Source organism: Ruditapes philippinarum, unplaced genomic scaffold, assembly GCF_026571515.1.
Source record: "Ruditapes philippinarum isolate M1 unplaced genomic scaffold, ASM2657151v2 ctg155_1_1_1_1, whole genome shotgun sequence".
NCBI lineage: Eukaryota > Metazoa > Mollusca > Bivalvia > Venerida > Veneridae > Ruditapes > Ruditapes philippinarum.
Genome location: NW_026865697.1, coordinates 231494 through 252539, shown reverse-complemented (window position 1 = coordinate 252539; position 21046 = coordinate 231494). Strand labels below are relative to the sequence as shown.

Sequence of the window (21046 nt, the reverse complement as noted above, 5' to 3'; positions counted from 1 at the left end):
GCAGCAAAATTTGGTTTAAATTGAAATTATGGTTTTTGACATGAAACTTCTTGAAATTCACCATGTATAATCTATATAATAATATAATGTACACACAATTCAATTGTTATATGTCACCCCACTGCAGATGCTAAGGTGGCATACGAACAGCAACCATTTCTTATTAGTTGGTATAATTCATAATGGATGCCTTTTTTAAAACAAATAACAAAACAGAGTGCAAAAGATGGTAGTCTTTAATAATATAAATACTACAGTATACAAAATTAGGTAATACAGTGTTCTTAATAATTCTATTATCCCAGATTGACCTATGTAGTTATAAACCTATAAAGTTATCAAAAACTTAATTAAGAACCATTAATGATTTTTATAATTATTAGTATTTAAAGTTTTTTACCATCAGTCTCACAAATATACTGGCTGTAATGTAAAATACCAGATGTGATCTTGTATGTGCCTTAAGTATATTTCCATAAACTCTAGCATCTTTTACTTTGACGTTTTAAGTTTACATTGCTTTACAAAAAGAAATTTTTTTTACCCCATTATGATGCATTATGGCTTAGTTAAGGAAGAAAAATAAACTGAAAAATTTACAAGTCAATTGCAAGAAAAAGGATAAATAATAGGCTACACAAATTAAAATTAGCACTTTTGTCGCAGCTTCTATTTTAGCCAATTACATGTTCAAAAATATCAACTGTCCAAACATTTTCTTTTTTGTAAATTTAATTGTGCAAGATAGACGATGTACTTCACATAAAGTATAAAATTCGGCCACAGAAAAAGAAAAATGGTTAACAATGTCCAATAAAAATATACATGCTTCCAAAATTTGCTCATGATAACAAAATCTTGTGTGTATATCATAAAAAAAAAAGAGTTAATTTCTGACAGCTCATCCTTAAGAACTTACATGTCTAAAACATAAAGCTACTTCTAGAAATTGTACATGAGAGTGTCTCTAAATCTTTGCTGTCATTTTCTATTTCATTTTTTCATTGAGTTCCTTTAATGTTAATTCAGACTCATCATTACATTGAAGTTCTTTTTTAAACCCTACGCATGCTTTTTTGATAGCATCCTTTGAGCTAGAGTATAACATTTTCTGCTTGATCCCACACTTATCATCACTTATCCTGAAATTAGATAAAAGAAAACAATAAATGATAGAGCATATGAATATTCAGAGCATTTTTGGTTTGTTTTTTAATCAAGATTTTAACACAGTTTTTTTTCAGTCCTGAATCAGCTGTTGATTCACCTAAATGGCTAACTAACCAGTAATTACCAATTTCTCAGCAAAATGACCGGCTACTTATCCCATATGACTTCTAAATCAAAGGAAGACAAATGACCATTAGACACAATGTCTGAAATAATTGTCATGGAGAAATTATGCCTTGTCTGAGGACCGAACCAGCATACCCCTGGATTACTAATCCTACGCCGACAGACATTCCAACCACAAGAACGTGTTTGTTAAACACATATGCCCCCAGCCAAGTTTTTTGTCAGTAACAATTTTTCAAAAGAGGTTTAACCATTCACTCCGTAATGAACAGAAAAATGGCCAAAATATTGAAAACACATTAATATAACTTGACAGAACTAGAAATATATTGTCATGCCACGGATGCCCCGCATGCAGCCAAAATTATAGATGTTATAGTATTTTGTTCCAAACTTGTTTGCACAAACTATTTTTTTTTCCATTTTAAGTTCAAAGTCCTTAAAACTATTCAATGTTAACAAAAACCATTTTTATACAAGGCACTGAAACTATTCAGTGTTACCCTTTTGTAAATTGCATATTTCATATTTGTAACCAAAATAATGACTACATACATTTCCACAAAAGTATGAGTGCTGAACCTGAAAATTCAAAACTTTTCCAACATTAAAGAGAGATAACATTGTCCAAAATCATTGAACCAAGCCAAATACTAACTTGAACTGCTATCTATATGTCAAATTTGAGTTAGATGTGTACAACCGTTGTGGAGATAATAGAATGGAAACTGAAAATTTCTGGTCTTTTACAAAGTTCAAGTGGGATAACTCTGTCAGCTATCATCAAACCATGATCAAATTCGAACTTGGCCAGTGTACTCTTATGACATATCCATATGTTAAATTTGAGTTGAATATGTACAACTGTTGATAATGAACAAAACTGAAAATTTCCTTTTTTTACATTTGAAGGGGCATTACTCTGCCAAAAAATCATCAAACCATGACCAAATTTGAACTTGACATGCACATTCATTTGACATATCCATATGTCAAACTTGAGTTGAATGTGTATTACAATGCGATAATGAATGGAAACTGAAAATTTCATATAATTTTCAAAGTGAAAGGGGCATAATTCTGCCAAAAATCATTGAACCATGACCAAATTCAAACCTGACCTGCGCATTCCTTTCACTTATCCATATGTCAAATTTGAGGTGACAGTGTAATCCCCTTATACCCTTAGGGAGATAATGAACGGAAACTGAAAATTTCATCAAGGGGCATAACTCTGTCAAAAATCATCAAACCATGACCAAATTCAAACTTGCCCTGTATTTTCTTAAGATATATCAATATGTCAAATTTTAGTTGAATGTGTGCAACCGTTACTAAGATAATGAACAGAAAATTTTATGGCGGGGGCATAAAATACTGTAAAAGATATTAAGTTGGCATGTCATTGCCACATTTTATTTTGTTATTGTAAAAGATATTACACAACATGTCATTGCTATGTGATGAAGTTGAAAAAAATTCATCTTTCCAAAAAATATTTATCAAATATATATATTTATCCTGCTTTTTTTCATGATGTTACGTCATTTGCTTATATGTTTATTGTTTAAAGTTTCGGCTGAAGATATGCGAAGAAATACTGAAAGCGCTACCGAATTTACATAGAGTTTGTGATTTCTTAAACATTATTTTTTTATCTATATTTATCTAATATATATAAATGCAAGACTTTGACCTTCACCCTAGTGACCTCCATCCAAACTTAAAGGACCACCTTAGGTATTTACCTTGTAAATATGAAACATTGGTAAGACAAAAATATAAAGGCTGAATAAAAAATAGTCAAAATTTTTTGTTAGCAAGAGAGCGGAAACTGACAAATTAAATTTTTTTTCAATGTTCAGGGATAACTCTGTCCAAAATCATCAAACCGTGACCATATTCAAACTTGACCTGCTTATTCCTATAATGTATCTAAATGTTTAGAGTTGAATGTGTACAACTGTGGGGGAGATATTAATGAACAGATACTGAAAATTTCTCATGGGGATAACTCTGTCAAAAATCAACAAACAATGACCAAATTCAAACTTGACCTCTGTATTTGTATGACATATCCTCATATTAAATTTGAGTTGAATACTTACAATTGTTAAGAGGAGATAATGATTTCTTTTTCAAATGTTAAAGGGGCATGACTCTGCCAAATATCATCGAACCATGACCAAATTCAAACATAACCTGAACATTCCTTAAACGTATCCATATGTCAAATTTAAGTTGAATGTGTACATGTACAACTGTTATGGAGATTATGAACAGAAACTGAAGATTTCTTGGCATAACTCTGCCAAAAATAATCAAACCACGACGTAATTCGAACTTGCACATTTCTTTTTTGTATCCATGTCAAATTTTTGTTTGGGTGATAACTGAAAGGAAATTTTTTTTAATTTTTTTTTTCAGTTGAAGGGGCATAACTCTTATCATCGAACCATGACCAAATTCGAACACTTGACCTGTGCATTTCTTTAAAATATCCATATGTTATATATGAGTTGAATGTGTACAACTTTTTTAGAGATAATAAACAGAGCTAAAAATTTCTGTTTTTTCAAGGTTAAAGGGGCACAACAATGACCAAATTCAAACTTGACCTGCATTTACTTATGAATTTTTAGCTTCTGTGACCTACTTATGCATCAGACTGGAACCAATAATAAGACTTATGTATAAAGCTATCGAAGGATGGTTCCTGCAAAGTTTGGAAGACAGTGCCATCGCTAACCTTCAGCAGTTTCTACTTAGCAGAGCTTAATAATTTAAACTCTAGATACTGCACTTCCTTCTCTGGTTTAAGAGTTTTAATAAAATTCCCTTTAGTAATTGACAAGTGATGTGACAGTAGGATAGATGAGCCAACATTTTGCATTTATGGGTTATGACCTTTTTGTTGGCTTTCTTTTATATATAACTTTCCACTTAAACCAACAATTAATATGGCTTCCTTCCCTTTTTCACTAAGATTATAAGTTTGTACATACCAGACTATAAATACAAGATCTCCTGTTTTGTTCTTTGATGCATCATCCTTGACCAAGTCATAAACAGCATATCTTCCTTGTCCACTTTCTGCTGCGGCTAACATATGTTGTCTAAAGTCCTCAAAAGTCTCTCCTGTAACAATCAATTTAGATATGACTATTTTCTTAATTAAAGAATAATGAATGCAGTGTCTTTTTTGTGCAATTAGTTCAGTAATTGGAATGTCCTGTCACCTGCTAAAAGACTTATAGGAAAGGAAACCTTAGTATTTTTCCCTGTGCTTCTAATTTCTTATCCTAATTTATTTTTCTATACATTTTAATGATAATGACAAAGTAAATTATTATTCTCAAGTCCTAGCCTGCATTTCATAGTAAGTCCATAGTGTATCCGAAGTCCAACTTAAGGACTATTTTAGGACCACAGATTATTATCTAAAGTTGAATTAATTCTGGAAAAACATCCTCAGTAAAATGTATTTGCTAATGATAAAATTAAGCAAGAAATTTAATTTGACTAAATGGCTCAGGACAAACAGGATTTTAATGATCTGATACAGAAAACAGGCAGTCAAGAATTTCAATCAAGATTATGAAATTTGGGTTCAAGTGAGTCCAATCCAACCAAGTCTGCAATTTTCATCTCTTTGTTTTTGTGTTTTTTTCTTTCCAGACATTTCCCTTTTTGAAATTTTAAGCTCAAAAACTTTTTATATCCCTTGTCACACTGTTTGACCAACCTTTATGACCTTGAAAAAGCAATCTGACTTAACTTCCGTGAATCATCTAATTGGGCAAATTTGTTAAAACTTGTTAGACCAGAAGGTGACCACCTAATGAACATTCCTGTAAAGTTTTGATGGAATTGGCTTAGCAGTTAATGAGGAGATGTTGTTTACAGTAAATGTTTAGACAGACAATAGACAAATTGCAATCATATAAACTCATCATGTCACTTTGTGACAGGTGAGCTAGAAACAATTATTGAAATCCTTCACAAGTTATCTTCTGGAAACTAACTGTCTATGAACAGACTGTCAGACAGACAAATGGACTATGCCATACCATAATACGTCCAAAATGTCTTAGCGAGTATAAAAACTTTTTAATAGTTTAACAGAAATAATATGCTGTATTTTTTTTTTTTACATCAAAACTATAAGAAAGACCTTGACCTTGAGGGTAGCAACCTGGTGTTGCTTTTTGCACATTATTTCATAGTGCAATGTACTTTAAAACTAGAAATGTGTCCATAGGACTTGGGTGCCCCCACACTCCACCATTTTTGCAATCTTGTGTCTCTCAGTCATATTTTAATTGTAAAATGTGATGACCCCTGTAATGGGCCAATCTTAACCCTTGGATCATATTTTAAACATAGTCGCAGTTCATTTGACAAATCTACATACTCTAGAGGCCTAGGACAGAAGCTTTTGCAGGTTATCCTCATTGACTGTTCATCAGATCAAGGCTCCAAAATTGAAACATCATTTATTCATCAAATTTGACCTGTAAGTCTCATGGGGGAAATGTTGTTAGAAATGAAAATTGACAACACAACAAACACAGCCCTGTCCCAAAAGCCCATGTTAACAAGAGCCACTGCAAACAGGAGTGTAATGTTTCTTAAAACATACATACCTGAGAAAAAACATTGTGATAAAAGGTTTTTCCATATTTTGCACTTAATTCTATCATACAAAATTTAGTTTACCGCCTAGGTTATTTAGAGATAAAGGTCATACTTAACTTAATATCAACCTTTATTAAACCTTGTCAGTCAAAGTGCTTAAACCTGCAACAACTTTTTAAACAGTCATCAATGGATGAAATTAATTCATACTTTGCCAAATCAACAAGTTTGACATCAACATGTTGAGTGATTCAAGTATAACATTGACCATCAAGGTAAAATTATTGTATTTTGTTAAAATTGTCACAGCTTTGTAATTCATCTATGGCATTGATGTCAATGTAAAGTGGCTAAAGTGTGGGAACTTTGTTATTTATGTATGTATTTAATTTGTTCTTGGACTTCCTAAAATGCTATGGTTCTTCAGCAGATACAAACAGGAGTACAAATCTAACTTTTCCTGATGAGCAAAACAGCATACACAACCTTCAAAATACTCATGTCAAAAATCCTCTGTCACACAAAAGTATGTCAAAAATCCTCTGTCACACAAAAGTGAACATTTATATTAAAATTCCATGTAAGTAAAAGATCAAAACTCATAATCTCAACTAAGAATTCTGCATGTGAACTCAACCTTTGCCAAAGGGACCTGATTGTTGCTTACATCTGTATGCCTCACAAGGCATGAGATTTATCTTAAAAAATCCTCTTAAACATATAGAAGTTTCAATATGGAGTGTTTTCCTCTAACCTTTTTGACCTATACTTTATGCGCAAAACACTACATCTCATGACATTGGCTCCTTGTGGCTAAGGGGTTGCCTTTAAGGGTTGAGGCTTAAGAACTGCAGCCACTGTTTAACCCTGTGTCATCATAAAAGGTGACTAAATGTGTTTGAAACTGGAGTATATGTGTCTCTAAGCTCCAGCAGGTGATTTTGACTTATAGCATTGCTTTACTTTAAACTTTGTAACACCCATGGTAAGCCAAAATCATCTTTTCAGTTTCAGCACCATATGACCTAAACTGTGTTGGTGCGCCATTAAACCAACCAAACAAAAATTTTATGCTAATGAAATTTTGTTGTTGATTGTGAACATCTGTAATACAATCCCTCAAAGTCCAGACTATAAGATTGTCCATACACATATTTTCTTATCTTTCTCTGACCTTTGCCCTCTAAGTGTGACCTTGAATTTTGCAAAAGGCATCTGATTTTTGCAAGGAACATGATGGTAAACATTTGCATAAGTTATAATAAAATCTGTTTGAAGAAGTTTTACCATGCACTTTGATCTGTGTGACCAGACTGATTGACCCAGAAACGTTATTTCATGTGAATGGCACATCTCATGGTGGTGATCATGTCAAGTAAGACTAAAACCCCTCCATACATATAAAAGACAAGCTCTTGACAATACTGAATGCTGCTTAAATGCATGTCACAGAGCTCCAGATCAGCTTTCAGAGGTAAATGGGTAATACTCACCCCATTCAATATTGGGTATTTAAAATTTTTAATATTGTATAAAGTTAATGCATTTTTACCAAATGTTTCAAAATTTTATTGGGTACTAAACAGGGAAGAGTGTCTTCCTAATTAATATAAACCACCAACCCACACATTTAAGATTCAGATTTTGTTTCCTGATGTACAAAATTCTACATGTCAGTCTTCTTCATTGACTAAAGCTACTAACCAAGGAAACTATCCTTTACAAGATGTGAACAATTGCAAATTAGGCAAGTGTTACTCCTTTGATTTTTTTTCTTTCCCAAAAATGTTCAAGTGTTTTAACTGGAACACATGTCCCAGGTTTTAATCACTTATAATAAATTTATGTTTTTAATATTCGATGTCAACAACTGTGCTACATTGTGATACTATCATTCAGATGAGTCCCTGCATCAACCTTTTACCAAACAAAGATTGCAATAAATACGAAATGAGAAGTACATGTGAAGATTTTGAAATTAACAGTTTTGAATCAATTCCGGCTGCTCAATTTGCTAACTTTAAACCAGAAGTTTTGTTTTCAATAATGACTAAGAGAGCATTAACCAGACACACATTATGACATGCCTAAAATAATTAATTGAGTACTTTGCTTAAACAACTGATTTGTTGTACATCAAGATTTCAATTTATTTGAGTAACTGGACACTTTGAATTGCATATTTATGCAAATACACAGCTTATCTGGAGCTCTGCCAATGCCAGGGGCAATCATATTACACATCCCATTTTCTTTTGAAACAGGCATATTAATATAAAACTTTTAAGAAAATATTCTTACCTTCTTCACCAAGTTTGTCAACAACAATATTTTTCAAGTCATCTGCTATTTTGTATATAACATATGGATTTTTCTTCCCTGTTTTGACCAGTTGGTACTTTTCCTTGACATCTTCAGCTATTTTGACTCCAGAAGACTAAAATGAGAACAAGAAAACAAGTCAGCAAAGGCATCATAAGCAAAAAGAATAAAACATTGACAACAGAATACCTTTATTTATATTAATAAGCCTAAATAGTTGTTCAATTTTAGAATCCTCAAAAATATTATAATCATAAATGCTTTTAATTTTGGTATAGCCTCCTGCAAAACTTGTGTAATACCACCAAAATAATGTCCCTTTAGCTCTCAATAAAAACAAGACTTACAAGACACTGTAATGCATGTGCTTAGTTTTCAATTTGAGTCATTCCAAAGGCAAACTAACATTTAGATACTTTTTTTATTTTTTTACATTTCCCTTTTTTTAGAAGGGGGATCTTGTACCTCTACGTTCTTTTTTAAAATAACAAATTATTGGAAAAGTATGAGGATTCTCTTGGAACAGTTCAGCTCTCTGTATATGATCTTTTCAAAGGAAGTATGCATAAATTCTTACATTTAGTTTATATGAAGCTTCCCTAGAGTTATAATATAATGTCTGAATGTATCAATCTCAACTTTTCATTACTAAAACACGAATATCAGTGACAATAGTCCTTTTAGCTACTTTGACACAAAATGTTCATATTATATTAAATTTAAGAATAAGTGTTGATATCCTAAACTCTGCAAGTTAATTTTTTCTATGCTAATCCCCTGGTACAAACACTTTCACTGATATATCTTCACGGTCCACAAGACGTCACAATAGAATAGTCAACCTGTCGTGCTTATTTTCAAAGCTGTAACTGTAAAAGTTTGTTTGTACCCCGGGATTAGCTGTGAAAAACCAAAAATATTCTTTATTACAGATAAGTCTACTGTAACAGACAAATGGAGACAAACATTGCCATCTACTTTCGAGAACTTTTAGTTACAAGGGTAATTTAGCATTATTTTTTTTTATAACTGGGACAGGCATATTTGTTAACACTTAGCTATAATATTTATCTATAAATGATGGGGTGCTATTAATAAGACATACTCTATTCTCTTATTTAATTAGTTTTGGGATAAAACTGAAATTCAACTTCAGTATGGGAGCACAGATAACTCACTATATTCCTGAATCAGCATTTTTTATAAAGTATTTTAGAGCAATAATTCAAATGGGATATACAAAATGACTTGACATCATGGAACTGTCTATTTTACATACTTCTTACATTTACAGAAACTCATCATTACTTAAAATATTAAACATTCATTTACTTACTTTTAATAAACCAAGAGAAAATTAGAAAAATATCAAATAATTATCAGGTAAGAGTTATTTTGTTATATTATACACTGCACAATAAGTTCAAAGTGGAAGTTTTAGTAAAGTTATTATATTGCACTATAACATAAACTAAGAAGCAAATCAAAACTGATTTTGTTAAAAAAAAATATAAATAAATACATTTATAGGTGCATAGCTATATTTCATATGTTGAAAGTAAATACCAATATTGAATAATGCAAAAATGTAGAAATAGTAAACAAAATTCATCTCCACAACTAAAATATCATTCAGACAATTCAAACGTTATGCCATTTACAAAATTAATTGCCAAGTAGAATATAAAAACAGAAAGTGTTGTAGAAGTCATTGTGCACAAATTTAATACATGTGACATTTCAAATTTATAGAACTTTTATAATAAAGGTTTTTCCACAATGATTTTATACATTTTTAGCAATACTTTGATATCCAGCATACACTGGTAGCACATGTAAATGACAGTACTTGAGCTTTTAACTACTTTCTAAAAGGAGCTAAAACCATTGAATTGGTTTTTTTTTTGTTTTAGAATGGCAGGTACAAATGAATGAACAAACAGACACAGGTGTTGCAGTTACCATGACTCTTTAATAAAATTTACACCAATTATTCTATAAATCGGTCATTTACAAATACCAAATTATGCTGTTATACATATACAAGTTAATGTCTGGGAATGTAAATCCAGACAAAGTCACACAAATACACACACCAATTTTGCTGTAGCAACTAAAACTTATACATGTGGGTGGAAGGTATAATCTCTTATTAACTTATCAACTCATTCAAACATATAAATAAACATAGAATATAAAAGGAAGGTGTTCAAAATACAGATAGTGGGAGAAAAACAGGCTGCCATTGGGTTGGGAGCAAAAAGAACTGTTGGTTTGACTGTGGATTAAAATACATACAAGGTAGGCATAATGCAGTATATCACATCACACTATACACTCAATCATGAACTGTACACAAAAATAACTGTATTTTATTTTTCGCATGAAGTAAAAAAAAATGCTGCAATACAGAAACACAAAAATTCAAATCATTTATTCAAAACATCTTTTTTCATGATTAAAATCAGACATTATAAATAAAACCTGATAAGAATAAATTCTTGACATCTAACCTAAACTAGTCCAGAACAAGACCTGCTGGTGGAATGCACGCTCCACGTTTCTCTGTGCTGGATGATCACAAAGCAACATAGAAAGCGAGCATTTTTTGCAAAAGTGCATGGCAGTCAGATATATCTGCCTAAATAGTCAACAAATGTTGCAAGTTTGAAGTGAAATCAGAATACCGTAACAGTTACTGTTATTAATAAACAGGTAAATATTTTATCTACTAAAAACAGGAAATAATTAAGCAAAATAAACTTATTATCTTCCCCTAAGAAATGTGTTTCAAATTTGATAGTGATATTGTTTACATCTTGATTGTTCCCAATATTGAGCTGCAAGAATTCAAATCTCAATTTTTTATCAAAAGAAAATAAAACAAGCCAAACCCCAGATGCACAACTGCACATGCTTACCAACATTCCTGTAAAGTTCCATGACTCTTAGTCTCTAGGTCTAATACTTACGCAAGACACAATTAAAAATTCAACTCAAGGGCAATAACTCTTAACAAAACTGAATAAATATACTGGGAAAACCCCAGGTGAATATCTTCACATGCTTATCAACATTTCTGTAAAGTTTGCCGACTACAGCTTAAGCACAGGTACATCAGATAAAAGTTAAAAACATTTTGAAATGGTTTTTACTTAGTCAAGGGCAATTTCTATACTAATTCTGAATAAATATACAAGCAAACTTAACATGCTGACCAACATTTCTGTAAAGTTTCATCACACTAGGTCAAATACATTTTGAACTTAGCACGACACAACAAAAATTGCAAATTTTTACTAATTCAAGGGCAAATGAATACATCCACAAGCAAACACCCAGTTGCATGACTACAAAAGTAAGGGCAATTAACTCTTAACAAAATTAAATGCACATGTGAAAATCCCCGGAGCACAACTTCATCCTGTAAAGCTTGTTGACTAGCTCGAGCACTTTTAGAGCTACATGTGACACAACATGGAATGCATCCACTCACGGACTGGCAAAAAAGGGCAAATCTAAATCCCACCCCCAAGATGAGCCCCTTAAAAGTAATAGAATTCCATCAAGCAACCAAAAATACTCACCATGAGTCAAGACCAGAAAATGGTCAAGTGAACTAAAAAGGAATGCAAAGTCATGATATCTAATTATCTTAGGATCTCACAAAACATTTGAGTTTGCGCAAGTTTATCAATGTGATACTATATTTTCATTAATGAACAAAGAAAACAAGATTGCATTTGAGAAAAATGCTATGCCACCGCATTAATACAACACTAAGCCTTCCTACAATAAGATTTTTTGAATTTTTTTACTATATATATTTATTGAAAATCAATGACCCCGGGGCAAAGGCAATTTTGACCCCAGGGCTATAATTTAAACAATCTTGCTAGAAGACCACATAATGTTTCATGCAAAATATCTAACCTCTAGCATTTGTCAATTACTAGAGGAATTTTTTTTAAAGTTTTTACTACATGTATAAGTTTTTACTATATACATATAAGGAAAACCAATGACCCCCGGGGCGGGGCCGATTCTGATCCCAGGGCTATAATTTGAATAATCTGGGTAGAGGTCAACCAGACAATGCCTTATGCAAAATATCTAAGCTCTAGGCCTTTTGGCTCTTTACAAGAAGGTATTTTAAGTTTTTGCTATATGTACATATAGTGAAAATCAATGACCCCCGGGGCGGGCCGATTTTGACCCCAGGTCTATAATTTGAACAATCTTGGTAAGGGTCTACCAGACAATGCCTTATGCAAAATATCTAAGCTCTAGGCCTCTTGGGTCTTTACAAGAAGGTATTTTAAGGTTTTGCTATATGTACATATAGTGAAAATCAATGACCCCCGGGGCGGAGCCGATTTTGACCCCAGGGCTATAATTTGAACAATCTTGGTAGAGGTCTACCAGACAATGCCTTATGCAAAATATCTAAGCTCTAGGCCTTTTGGGTCTTTACACAAGAAGATTTTTTAAATTTATTCTTATAATTCCTTTTTGGTTGCCATGGCAACCAGATTTCTGTATGGAATGAAATTCTTTGAACAACTTTGGAATCCCTTCACCCAAGGATCAATCCTGCAAAGTTTGGTTGAAATTGGACTAGTGGTTTTTTCACAAGAAGAATTTTTTAAGTTCACTATATAATCTATATAACACACACACACACACACAAACAAACACACAGGTGAATCGCTATATGCCACCGCATCGCAGATGCTGCGGTGGCATAAAAATAGAGGATAATTTAAGTAGGAAGTTGTTAAATCATTTCATTTCTTGAAAACATGTATAAATCAGCAGTCAGCAAAGTTAAGTTTAACAAAAATATACAACTAAAATGTTTTGATCATTATTAAAAAGAGTGCATTAGCCTGTAATTAATAACTAGAAGCACTTAAAGCAACACTAACTCAACTTCTAAATACACTGTAATATATAAGCAATTTAATCTAAACTACAATATTCTGAGCAAAAAATCATTAATTTATGTGTTGCTATTTCTACTTTTTTTGTCAATCCCCAATACCTGTAAAGAACCTAAAGTTTAAAATTAAAACAATTCATTAAACTCTGTCTGATTACATAAGCTGCTTTGACTACTTTATAATATAAACCACAAGAAAACAAAAGTTCAATTTAGAGTGCTAAGTAACCTACCACCTTGTTTCAATAAGCATGTATAACAAAATTAATTAGATACATCAAAAGACAACTTCCTTATTGTCAGAAACTATTTAACAATCTTTTCTCATCAATTTGACAGTTAAGAACCTGAAGGGTATGTATCAAACTAAAGCATGAATCAAGAACAAGTGAACATAAGAACTGGCACATTAAAGATCCATAGAAATACAGAATGTAATCAACAAATACAACAAAAATAAATAATCAATAATTTTATCCAGATATAAAATCACAATGCTGACAAGATTGAAACAAGATTCTTAGTATAAGGTTAGAAAATTTAAGCATAATCATACAATTAATGGTATTAAAATGGGAGTGGGGAAGGGAAACAATACAAATTTCAATGCATTATGAAAACAAAATAGCCACCATTCTTTTTAGAGAAACCTAACAGAGCATAAAAAATCTGATACTTATATATTGCTCACACAAGAATTACAGGTATATGAAGGTAATAAAAACATTGATAAATGAACAAAAAAATTTAAACTATAACTATCACTAAATGTGATTAATACCCCCACAAGACTGCTTCGGAAATGAGGATGTTACTAGTAACAGAATACCTTGTAAAAGAATTGAAATATAGAGTTATGGTTGTGGGCAATTAAAGATAGTTGTGGTTCTTGTATGTTGCATTTCCTTTCAATGTGGTTGGCCATTGATGAAGTTTAATTGAATTACTCTGTAATAAGTCCAGAAAGACAAAGAAAAGGAACAAAGGGCAATAACTCTAAAAATACTGAAGATAGAGTTATAGTTCTTGTGCACTGCACTTCCTCTTATTGTGCTTGACCATTGTATGAAGTTGTCTTGAATTCCAACCAGTACGTTTTAAGTTATGCTCCTGACAAGGAAAAGTATCAAAGGGCAGTAACCCTGTATTTTGTCAAAATGGAGTTATGGCTCTTGTGCACTGCACTTCCTTTTAATGTCCTTGACAACTGTAAGAAGTTGTATTGAATTCCAAACAGTAGTTTTCAAGTTATGCTCTGGACAAGGAAAAGTAACAAAGGGCAATAACTCTGTAATTAGTCAAGATAGAGTTATGGTTCTTGTGCACTGCACTTCCTCTCAATGTGCTTGACCATTGTATGTAGTTATATTGAATTTCAACTATTAGTCTTCAAGTTATCGTCCGGACAAAAAAAAGCAATGGAAAAGTAACAAAGGGCAATAACTCTGTAATTACTTTAGATAGAGTTATGGTTCTTGTGCACTGCACTTCTCCTTGTTGTGTTTGACAATTGTATGAAGTTGTTTTGAATTCCAACCACTAGTTTTCAAGTTATGCCCCGGACAAGGAAAAGTAACAAAGGGCAATAACTCTGTAATTAGTCAAGATAGAGTTATGGTTCTTGTGCACTGCAATTCCTCTCAATGTGCTTGACCATTGTATGTAGTTATATTGAATTCCAACCATTAGTCTTCAAGTTATGCTCCGGACAAGGAAAATGCAACGGACGTCTGGACCGACCGACCGCCCGACCAACCACCGGGTGACCCCTATATACCCCCCCAAACTTCGTTTTTGGGGGTATAAAGACCTTCTGATTTTCCAATTGATGTTTTGAAGAAAAATCAAATAAGCACTTTTAACTTGGTTGAAGAAAAAAAAACATGTTTGAACAGACAAAAATGTTGGCTTTTCAAAATATTAATGACAACCACCAGTTTTACCAGAAATAAACTATATTGAACACTTATGACTGAAAATAAACACATCACTCTTTTTCTTGTATTCTTTGTGTGATACCATCAATATTTTTTAAAACAAGTTGTGGTTTTTTAGGGTTTTTTAAAGAATTGTTTGAGGATGAATTAATAGACAAAAGTGATCTGAAACAAAAGATCCCTTAAGTCATTTTATACCAAGGCCAAGGCAAGTTAAAATATTCAACAAAATGCATTCAATTTCCAAAATAGCAAAAAACATTCCAGAACAACAGAATTAAAAAACAAAACTATCAAAAATTCAAAAAGACATGCTTCTCTGAACTTGAACAATAACTAAAGCAACACCATTCCTAACTTACCAAATCTTAACATAAACTTCTGGTGTAGCCTCCGATCAAAAATGGAACACGCTCGTTTTTCATTTATATGATATTTTTTTGGACCTAGCCATCATCACTAACATAAAATGAGCCGCGTCACGACAAAACCAACATATTGCGTTTGCGACCAGCATGGATCCAGACCAGCCTGCGCAGTCTGATCAGGATCCATCCTGTTCGCTATCAGTTTCTCTACTTGTAATAGGGTTTGTAAGCGAACAGCATGGATCCGGATTAGACTGCGCGGATGTGCAGGCTGGTCTGGATCCATGCTGGTCGCAAACCCATTATGTTGGTTTTGTCATGGCACGGCTCAAATTATAATTTATAACATTTCAACTTTTGTTGCAAAAATGCTCTTTCACAATATTTTTCACATTTATCAAAAACATGTTAAAGTTGGTGGTAGATTTATAATATTTAGTCTGACCAAAGGAACCAAATATTAATACAATCTCTAAAGTCAATAACAGTTTATAGACAAAATTTTAAACACTCTCCAGACTTATCTATAAACAAAAATTAGAGGTGTAAATATCCATCTACAACTCTAATTAGCAAAGCCATTTATATTTCATCAATGCTAAATACCAACTCACTTTTTTTTAAAATGTAACATTATATCCTCTGAGTGGCATATAGCATAAAAATTGAATGAAACAAATGAAATCAATTATAAAACTTAGTTGCTTTCTTAGTAATGAAAGAATGAACTTATAGAAACAAAATAAGGTATAACATCTTTAGGAAGAAAACAAAACCAACTAACCCCAACAACAACAAAATGTGATATAACAACAACAGAATTGTCTTGATAGGAATACCATAACAGCAAACCAGTAATACTTAGCATTTTTCAGTACACAAAGAAGAGTTAGCCTTATTGACTCTCAAATACAATGGATATTCATGTAACACTTTTTGTTTAAACAATCTGAATGTAAATTTCAGTAGTTCTACTCCTAAAAAATAAATTGTTACAGCAGAGCTAAAACATTAAAAGATTCAAATATTCACACCACTTGCTCTTGTGACAAACATTTATAAAAATGTTGACGACTTGAAAGCCAGATGTTCTTATTACAGTGGGGTTTTTTTTTACCAAAATATTCAGCAAAATAAGCTTCCAATCCCCCCTCAAAACAGTAGTTTTTTCCCTCTTCAAAGCCGAAAATTTCCCCCATACGGCAGCCCAAATTTGCCTGCAATGAATATCGTTTTTTTCAACTAACTGCCAAAAAATGTTTTATTTTATGCCTGTAAGACTTACTGTTAAGCAAGGTTGATTACAAATCGCTTCCGGGAAGGTAAAGGGAGCTACTCCTGGCGTCCCAACAAGTTTAACATGTAACGCTTCAAATTCTGCTGTCGATATTTTAGATACGTATATCAAGAAAAAGCGACGTATTTCAAACTTGTGTTGCAAGAGTTGCTCCCCTTTTCTACCAGAAAGAAAACAATGTCTCACAACAGTAAATCTTACAGTGGTAAGTGGTATATTAAAATATGCACTGGATTGTTTTTTGTTTCTCCTCATTTGTGAAGAAACAAAATTCCCCCTCCTACTGCATTTTTCCCCAATAAGGGATTTCAATATAAAAAACTTGAGGTTCCAAATGTAAAGATCCTGGTCAGAGCTCAAGAGTGTGCTAGCTAGCCCGGCTCTATACTGGTGGCAAAGGCCAGTCACTTTTGGTTCCATCAGGATAACTGTTATTAAATAATGTATGTAATTATATACAACAATTAAATAACATACAGTCTGATGAACCTTCGTAATCATTTATTCCTATTGCATATACCAGTTACAAAACATAAAATAAACATGATTATCCATTGTTTTTGAAGGCTTGCAGTATATTTATTCCTTGACAGATGAATTTCATGGTTTTGAATCATCTCAACAGTATACATATCTCTATTGTTTTTTATGCTACGATAGTAAAATTCATTTTATCTTTAATAAAATTATCATATTATTTTCTTGTTTAATCATAAAATTCTCAGTCAAGGGATAAATATTTGTGCAAGAAATATTAAAATCAATAATCTTCCACTATATTTTTACAATAGCATTATGAATGCAGAAAAGATCAACGTGTATTGATCTACCTTCTTCCTTTTCCAGAAAAAACACATCCTCTTCTTTCTTCACATGTGTCCATGCAAAATATTGCTGCATCCTCCCTCCTGAAGCGCTTGTAAACTGCCGATTTTTTTTTAAAGAAGCCGAGACCATAATATAATATTTAAACTTCTGGTGATACTATTTGAAAACAATCGAGTATCAGTCTTCCAAAGCATTATTTCAGGATTTTTCTATAACTGTTTGATTTTGCTTGTCATTGATTCTACAAAATTGTGTTCTACCTAAAATCTTGAGTTTCAAGCAAACAATATCTAATGACTGAAAAATATGTTTTAACAAATAATTCAAACACAAGAAAGTAATTCTAAAGATTTAAAAATTATCCACAGCATAAAAAGGGTCAAGGCAATAGTCAAATATAGAGACATCACAATTTAAAAGCTATGAAATAAATTAAAACATTAAATTAAATTCTATGAAATAAGGAATGGTCCATAAATTTAGTTATTTACAGGCTGTCTATAAATATGAAAACTTAGATCTGTAAAATTGCAAGATTTTCCATTGACTGATTGTTCTATGGTAGAAATTATCACAGGAAATTGACATGGAGTGCCAGACAAAATATTTTGTTGACATTTGAGTAAATATTGCCACTTTATTATTATGAAATGCTTTGATTTAAATTATCAGCGGTTGTAAATGGTATATTTTGTATAGTGTATCGAAATTGCTAAACTAAATTGTTAAAATTTATTTTCCATGTGTGCAATTAAATAAAATGTGTATCGAGTGTTCAAAAGGCGTTGCATTCCATGTGTTTATTCATAGTATAGAGGGGTACATTTGCCATTATTTTTTAATTATTTGCTTATATTTTTCATCAACTGATAGAATGTCAATCTCCTGTGAAATAATCTAACCAGTTAGACTTGTCAAAAACATTGTACATCATAAACCTAACCCATGGGCGTCTTCACATATGCACTATTCTGACAAAAATTTATAATATCTATCATGATAGAAAAAACTTAAATTTGATACTCTTCCCAGCAGACCCAGGTTTAACATTCTTATGCACTAACATTCATGCTAAACATTATGATAACATTAACATTTCAACGTATCCTACACTAGCATCTTGTTAAATAAATCTTGCAGTCTTTTCCAGAATGTTATCCGATTTTGATTCAACTTATCAAGTTTCTGAGTATTTTTTCTCTTAAAATAAGTCTCTGAGAAAATATTTGGGAGGGGAGAGAACCAAATAGTCACAAAAGATTGAACATTTCTGAAAATATTAATCAGCGTTAAATCAGTTTTATATCAGGTCTACTTAAATTCAAATTTACGGAATGGATTTAACAATGTGTCTACGAAATAAATGAAGACCCTGTACTAAACTGATTGAACTTGATCGTCTCACTTCCGTATTCGAGATCCGGAAATAATGTTGTGAAATTGTGCTTTTTTTTAAGGAAAACCTTTTTATTCTTGGAAGGGAATAACCAAAGTTAAATGGTGTGCAAGAAAATGAGACAAATATGTACCACTTACCATTTTGTGGGTCTATTTATTTGTAAGGAACTGGTCTCGTGTCAAGTCAATTTCGGCAAGAACTCCCTCTTTGTGAATCGTAAATCCGCAGCAAATTCGTATGCAACGATGATTGTTGAATTTGATTGGTCAAAATGAAATAACGTGTATATTTAAGTTTAAAGAATATATAAAATAATAATAGTTCGGTAAATTCTAAATGTATTTTATGAATATAAATCAACTAAGCAAAATTATTTATACGTTTTATAAATGCAATATGTGAGTAATGTCTGGGTGCATAGTACACGAGTTTGCCTTATATGGCAATAGACGCCCATATGATAAGTCACATGCTACTGTTACGAAATACGGCGGGAAAATAAAATAACTATCTAAAAGAAAAACAATATTATCATTAAGAAAAACGTTAATGTATTTTAACAAGAATATGTCAGAATCTATAAATAGATATTTTCTAATATCTCACATACAGCAAATTAGAGATTTTATCTAGGCGAGTCCTATATAGCTCTAGATCTGGTGTTGGTGTTTTTTTTTGTAATTATTGAACTTACAAAAGAGTTAGATCTACACCCATAAGCCTTATTTCTTAATTAATTAGATTGTTGCAGATTGCAAGGTTAAGACCCTGCATTAATAGGGTCTTTGTAATGGAAAGACCATAATATAGTCTTTTCAAATGGAAGCTGGTTAACTGCAATATACACGTGCACAGCTTAATTCTGTTTGAATTAATCTTTCGTAAATAGTCACAGTTTAAAAGTAGCATACGTGACAGAAATGGACCCGAATATATATTATTTATATTAAAATGCCGACTGAACCTTTTTTCTTTTCCTTTTTTTAGGGGGGGGGGGGGGTAACTTTAAGCGTGTGATTAGGCGTACCTGTATTTAGTATTTAGATCGTTTGTGGTTTGGCCTGCATTATTTGTAACCAAAGCAATATATGTCACAACCTTCAGCTGAATTGAATACGTATTTCAACAGCTTTAATCAATTAATATGACGGCGACGTACATACGTTTAAATTTAAGGATTGCATTGAATATCTTTTGCAATCTTTTCTATGTATTTAGTTAGAATTTTACAATTTTAACAATTTTAAAAATTTACAAAGTAAATGTGACTTAAAATTGTCATTGCGCGTTTAATTAAAAATTCAATTTGTTTTCAATCGTCACCCATGCAAGTAGTCATGCATATTATTTGAAATTATGAGAAAGATTTTTCTAGTTCTATTTTTTTTTTTTTTTTTTTTTTTGCCGTCCCGTATAATTTAATTAAAGATGTACCCTCTAGGGGAGACCTAAAAGATGTTCTGAAGAAAACAGTTCCTGGCATACTAGTAGAAGCTCTAGTTTTAAAGTTGCTGCTCAATCAATATTTTTATGAAGCCCACGAGATAATTAATAGCACTGAGTAGCATACTGTTTCTATAAACAAATACAATGTTTTTGCTAGAGACACTAGGTATTTTTTCAATAATCGGGTACATGTATTTGAATAAAAGTGTTATGTAGATGTTTATACAATCTACCCCAAATAGATAACATTCCAATGGTTTATAAATACTATATATGGTTGTGTTAAGTTTACCTGCCTAATATGTACACACTTACCGTACACAGGTGTATCGTACTTTTTAAAGCACTCTTATGAATAATAATTAAAAATAAAACTTTGACAATATAGGCTAAATGACACTTTTTTTGACTAAGATATTTTCTATGACTCATCAAAAATAAAATTAGTTTTAAAAATACTGTGATTTAATCATTTTACATTGCATAACTCAGCGCGGCCTATTTGTTGTTGCTGTTGTTTGTTGTTGTTGTTGTTGTTGCTTTTAAACCAATTTGATTTCATGATTACACGGA

At 31.9% G+C, this 21046-nt stretch overlaps 1 protein-coding gene across 1 annotated transcript; it reads right to left on the bottom strand.

The window, feature by feature from the left end:
- Window positions 1-220: 220 nt before the first annotated feature.
- On the bottom strand, window positions 221-19325 carry LOC132730023 (actophorin-like). Its single transcript, XM_060715866.1, has 4 exons — window positions 19165-19325; window positions 8236-8371; window positions 4302-4434; window positions 221-1142 (listed from the first exon to the last, which is right to left on the bottom strand). Exons 1-4 carry the CDS (start codon window positions 19165-19167, stop codon window positions 989-991), a joined length of 426 nt encoding a protein of 141 aa, XP_060571849.1. The 5' UTR covers window positions 19168-19325; the 3' UTR covers window positions 221-988.
- Window positions 19326-21046: the final 1721 nt, after the last annotated feature.

What these genes read in the sequence shown, in the direction of transcription:
- LOC132730023 (XM_060715866.1), bottom strand. An exon ending in TGACAAACTTGGTGAAGAAG is followed by an intron (nt 4,435 to 8,235) that starts GTAAGAATATTT and finishes TGATTGTTACAG; the next exon opens with GAGAGACTTTTGAGGACTTT. An exon ending in GATCTTGTATTTATAGTCTG is followed by an intron (nt 1,143 to 4,301) that starts GTATGTACAAAC and finishes ATCTAATTTCAG; the next exon opens with GATAAGTGATGATAAGTGTG.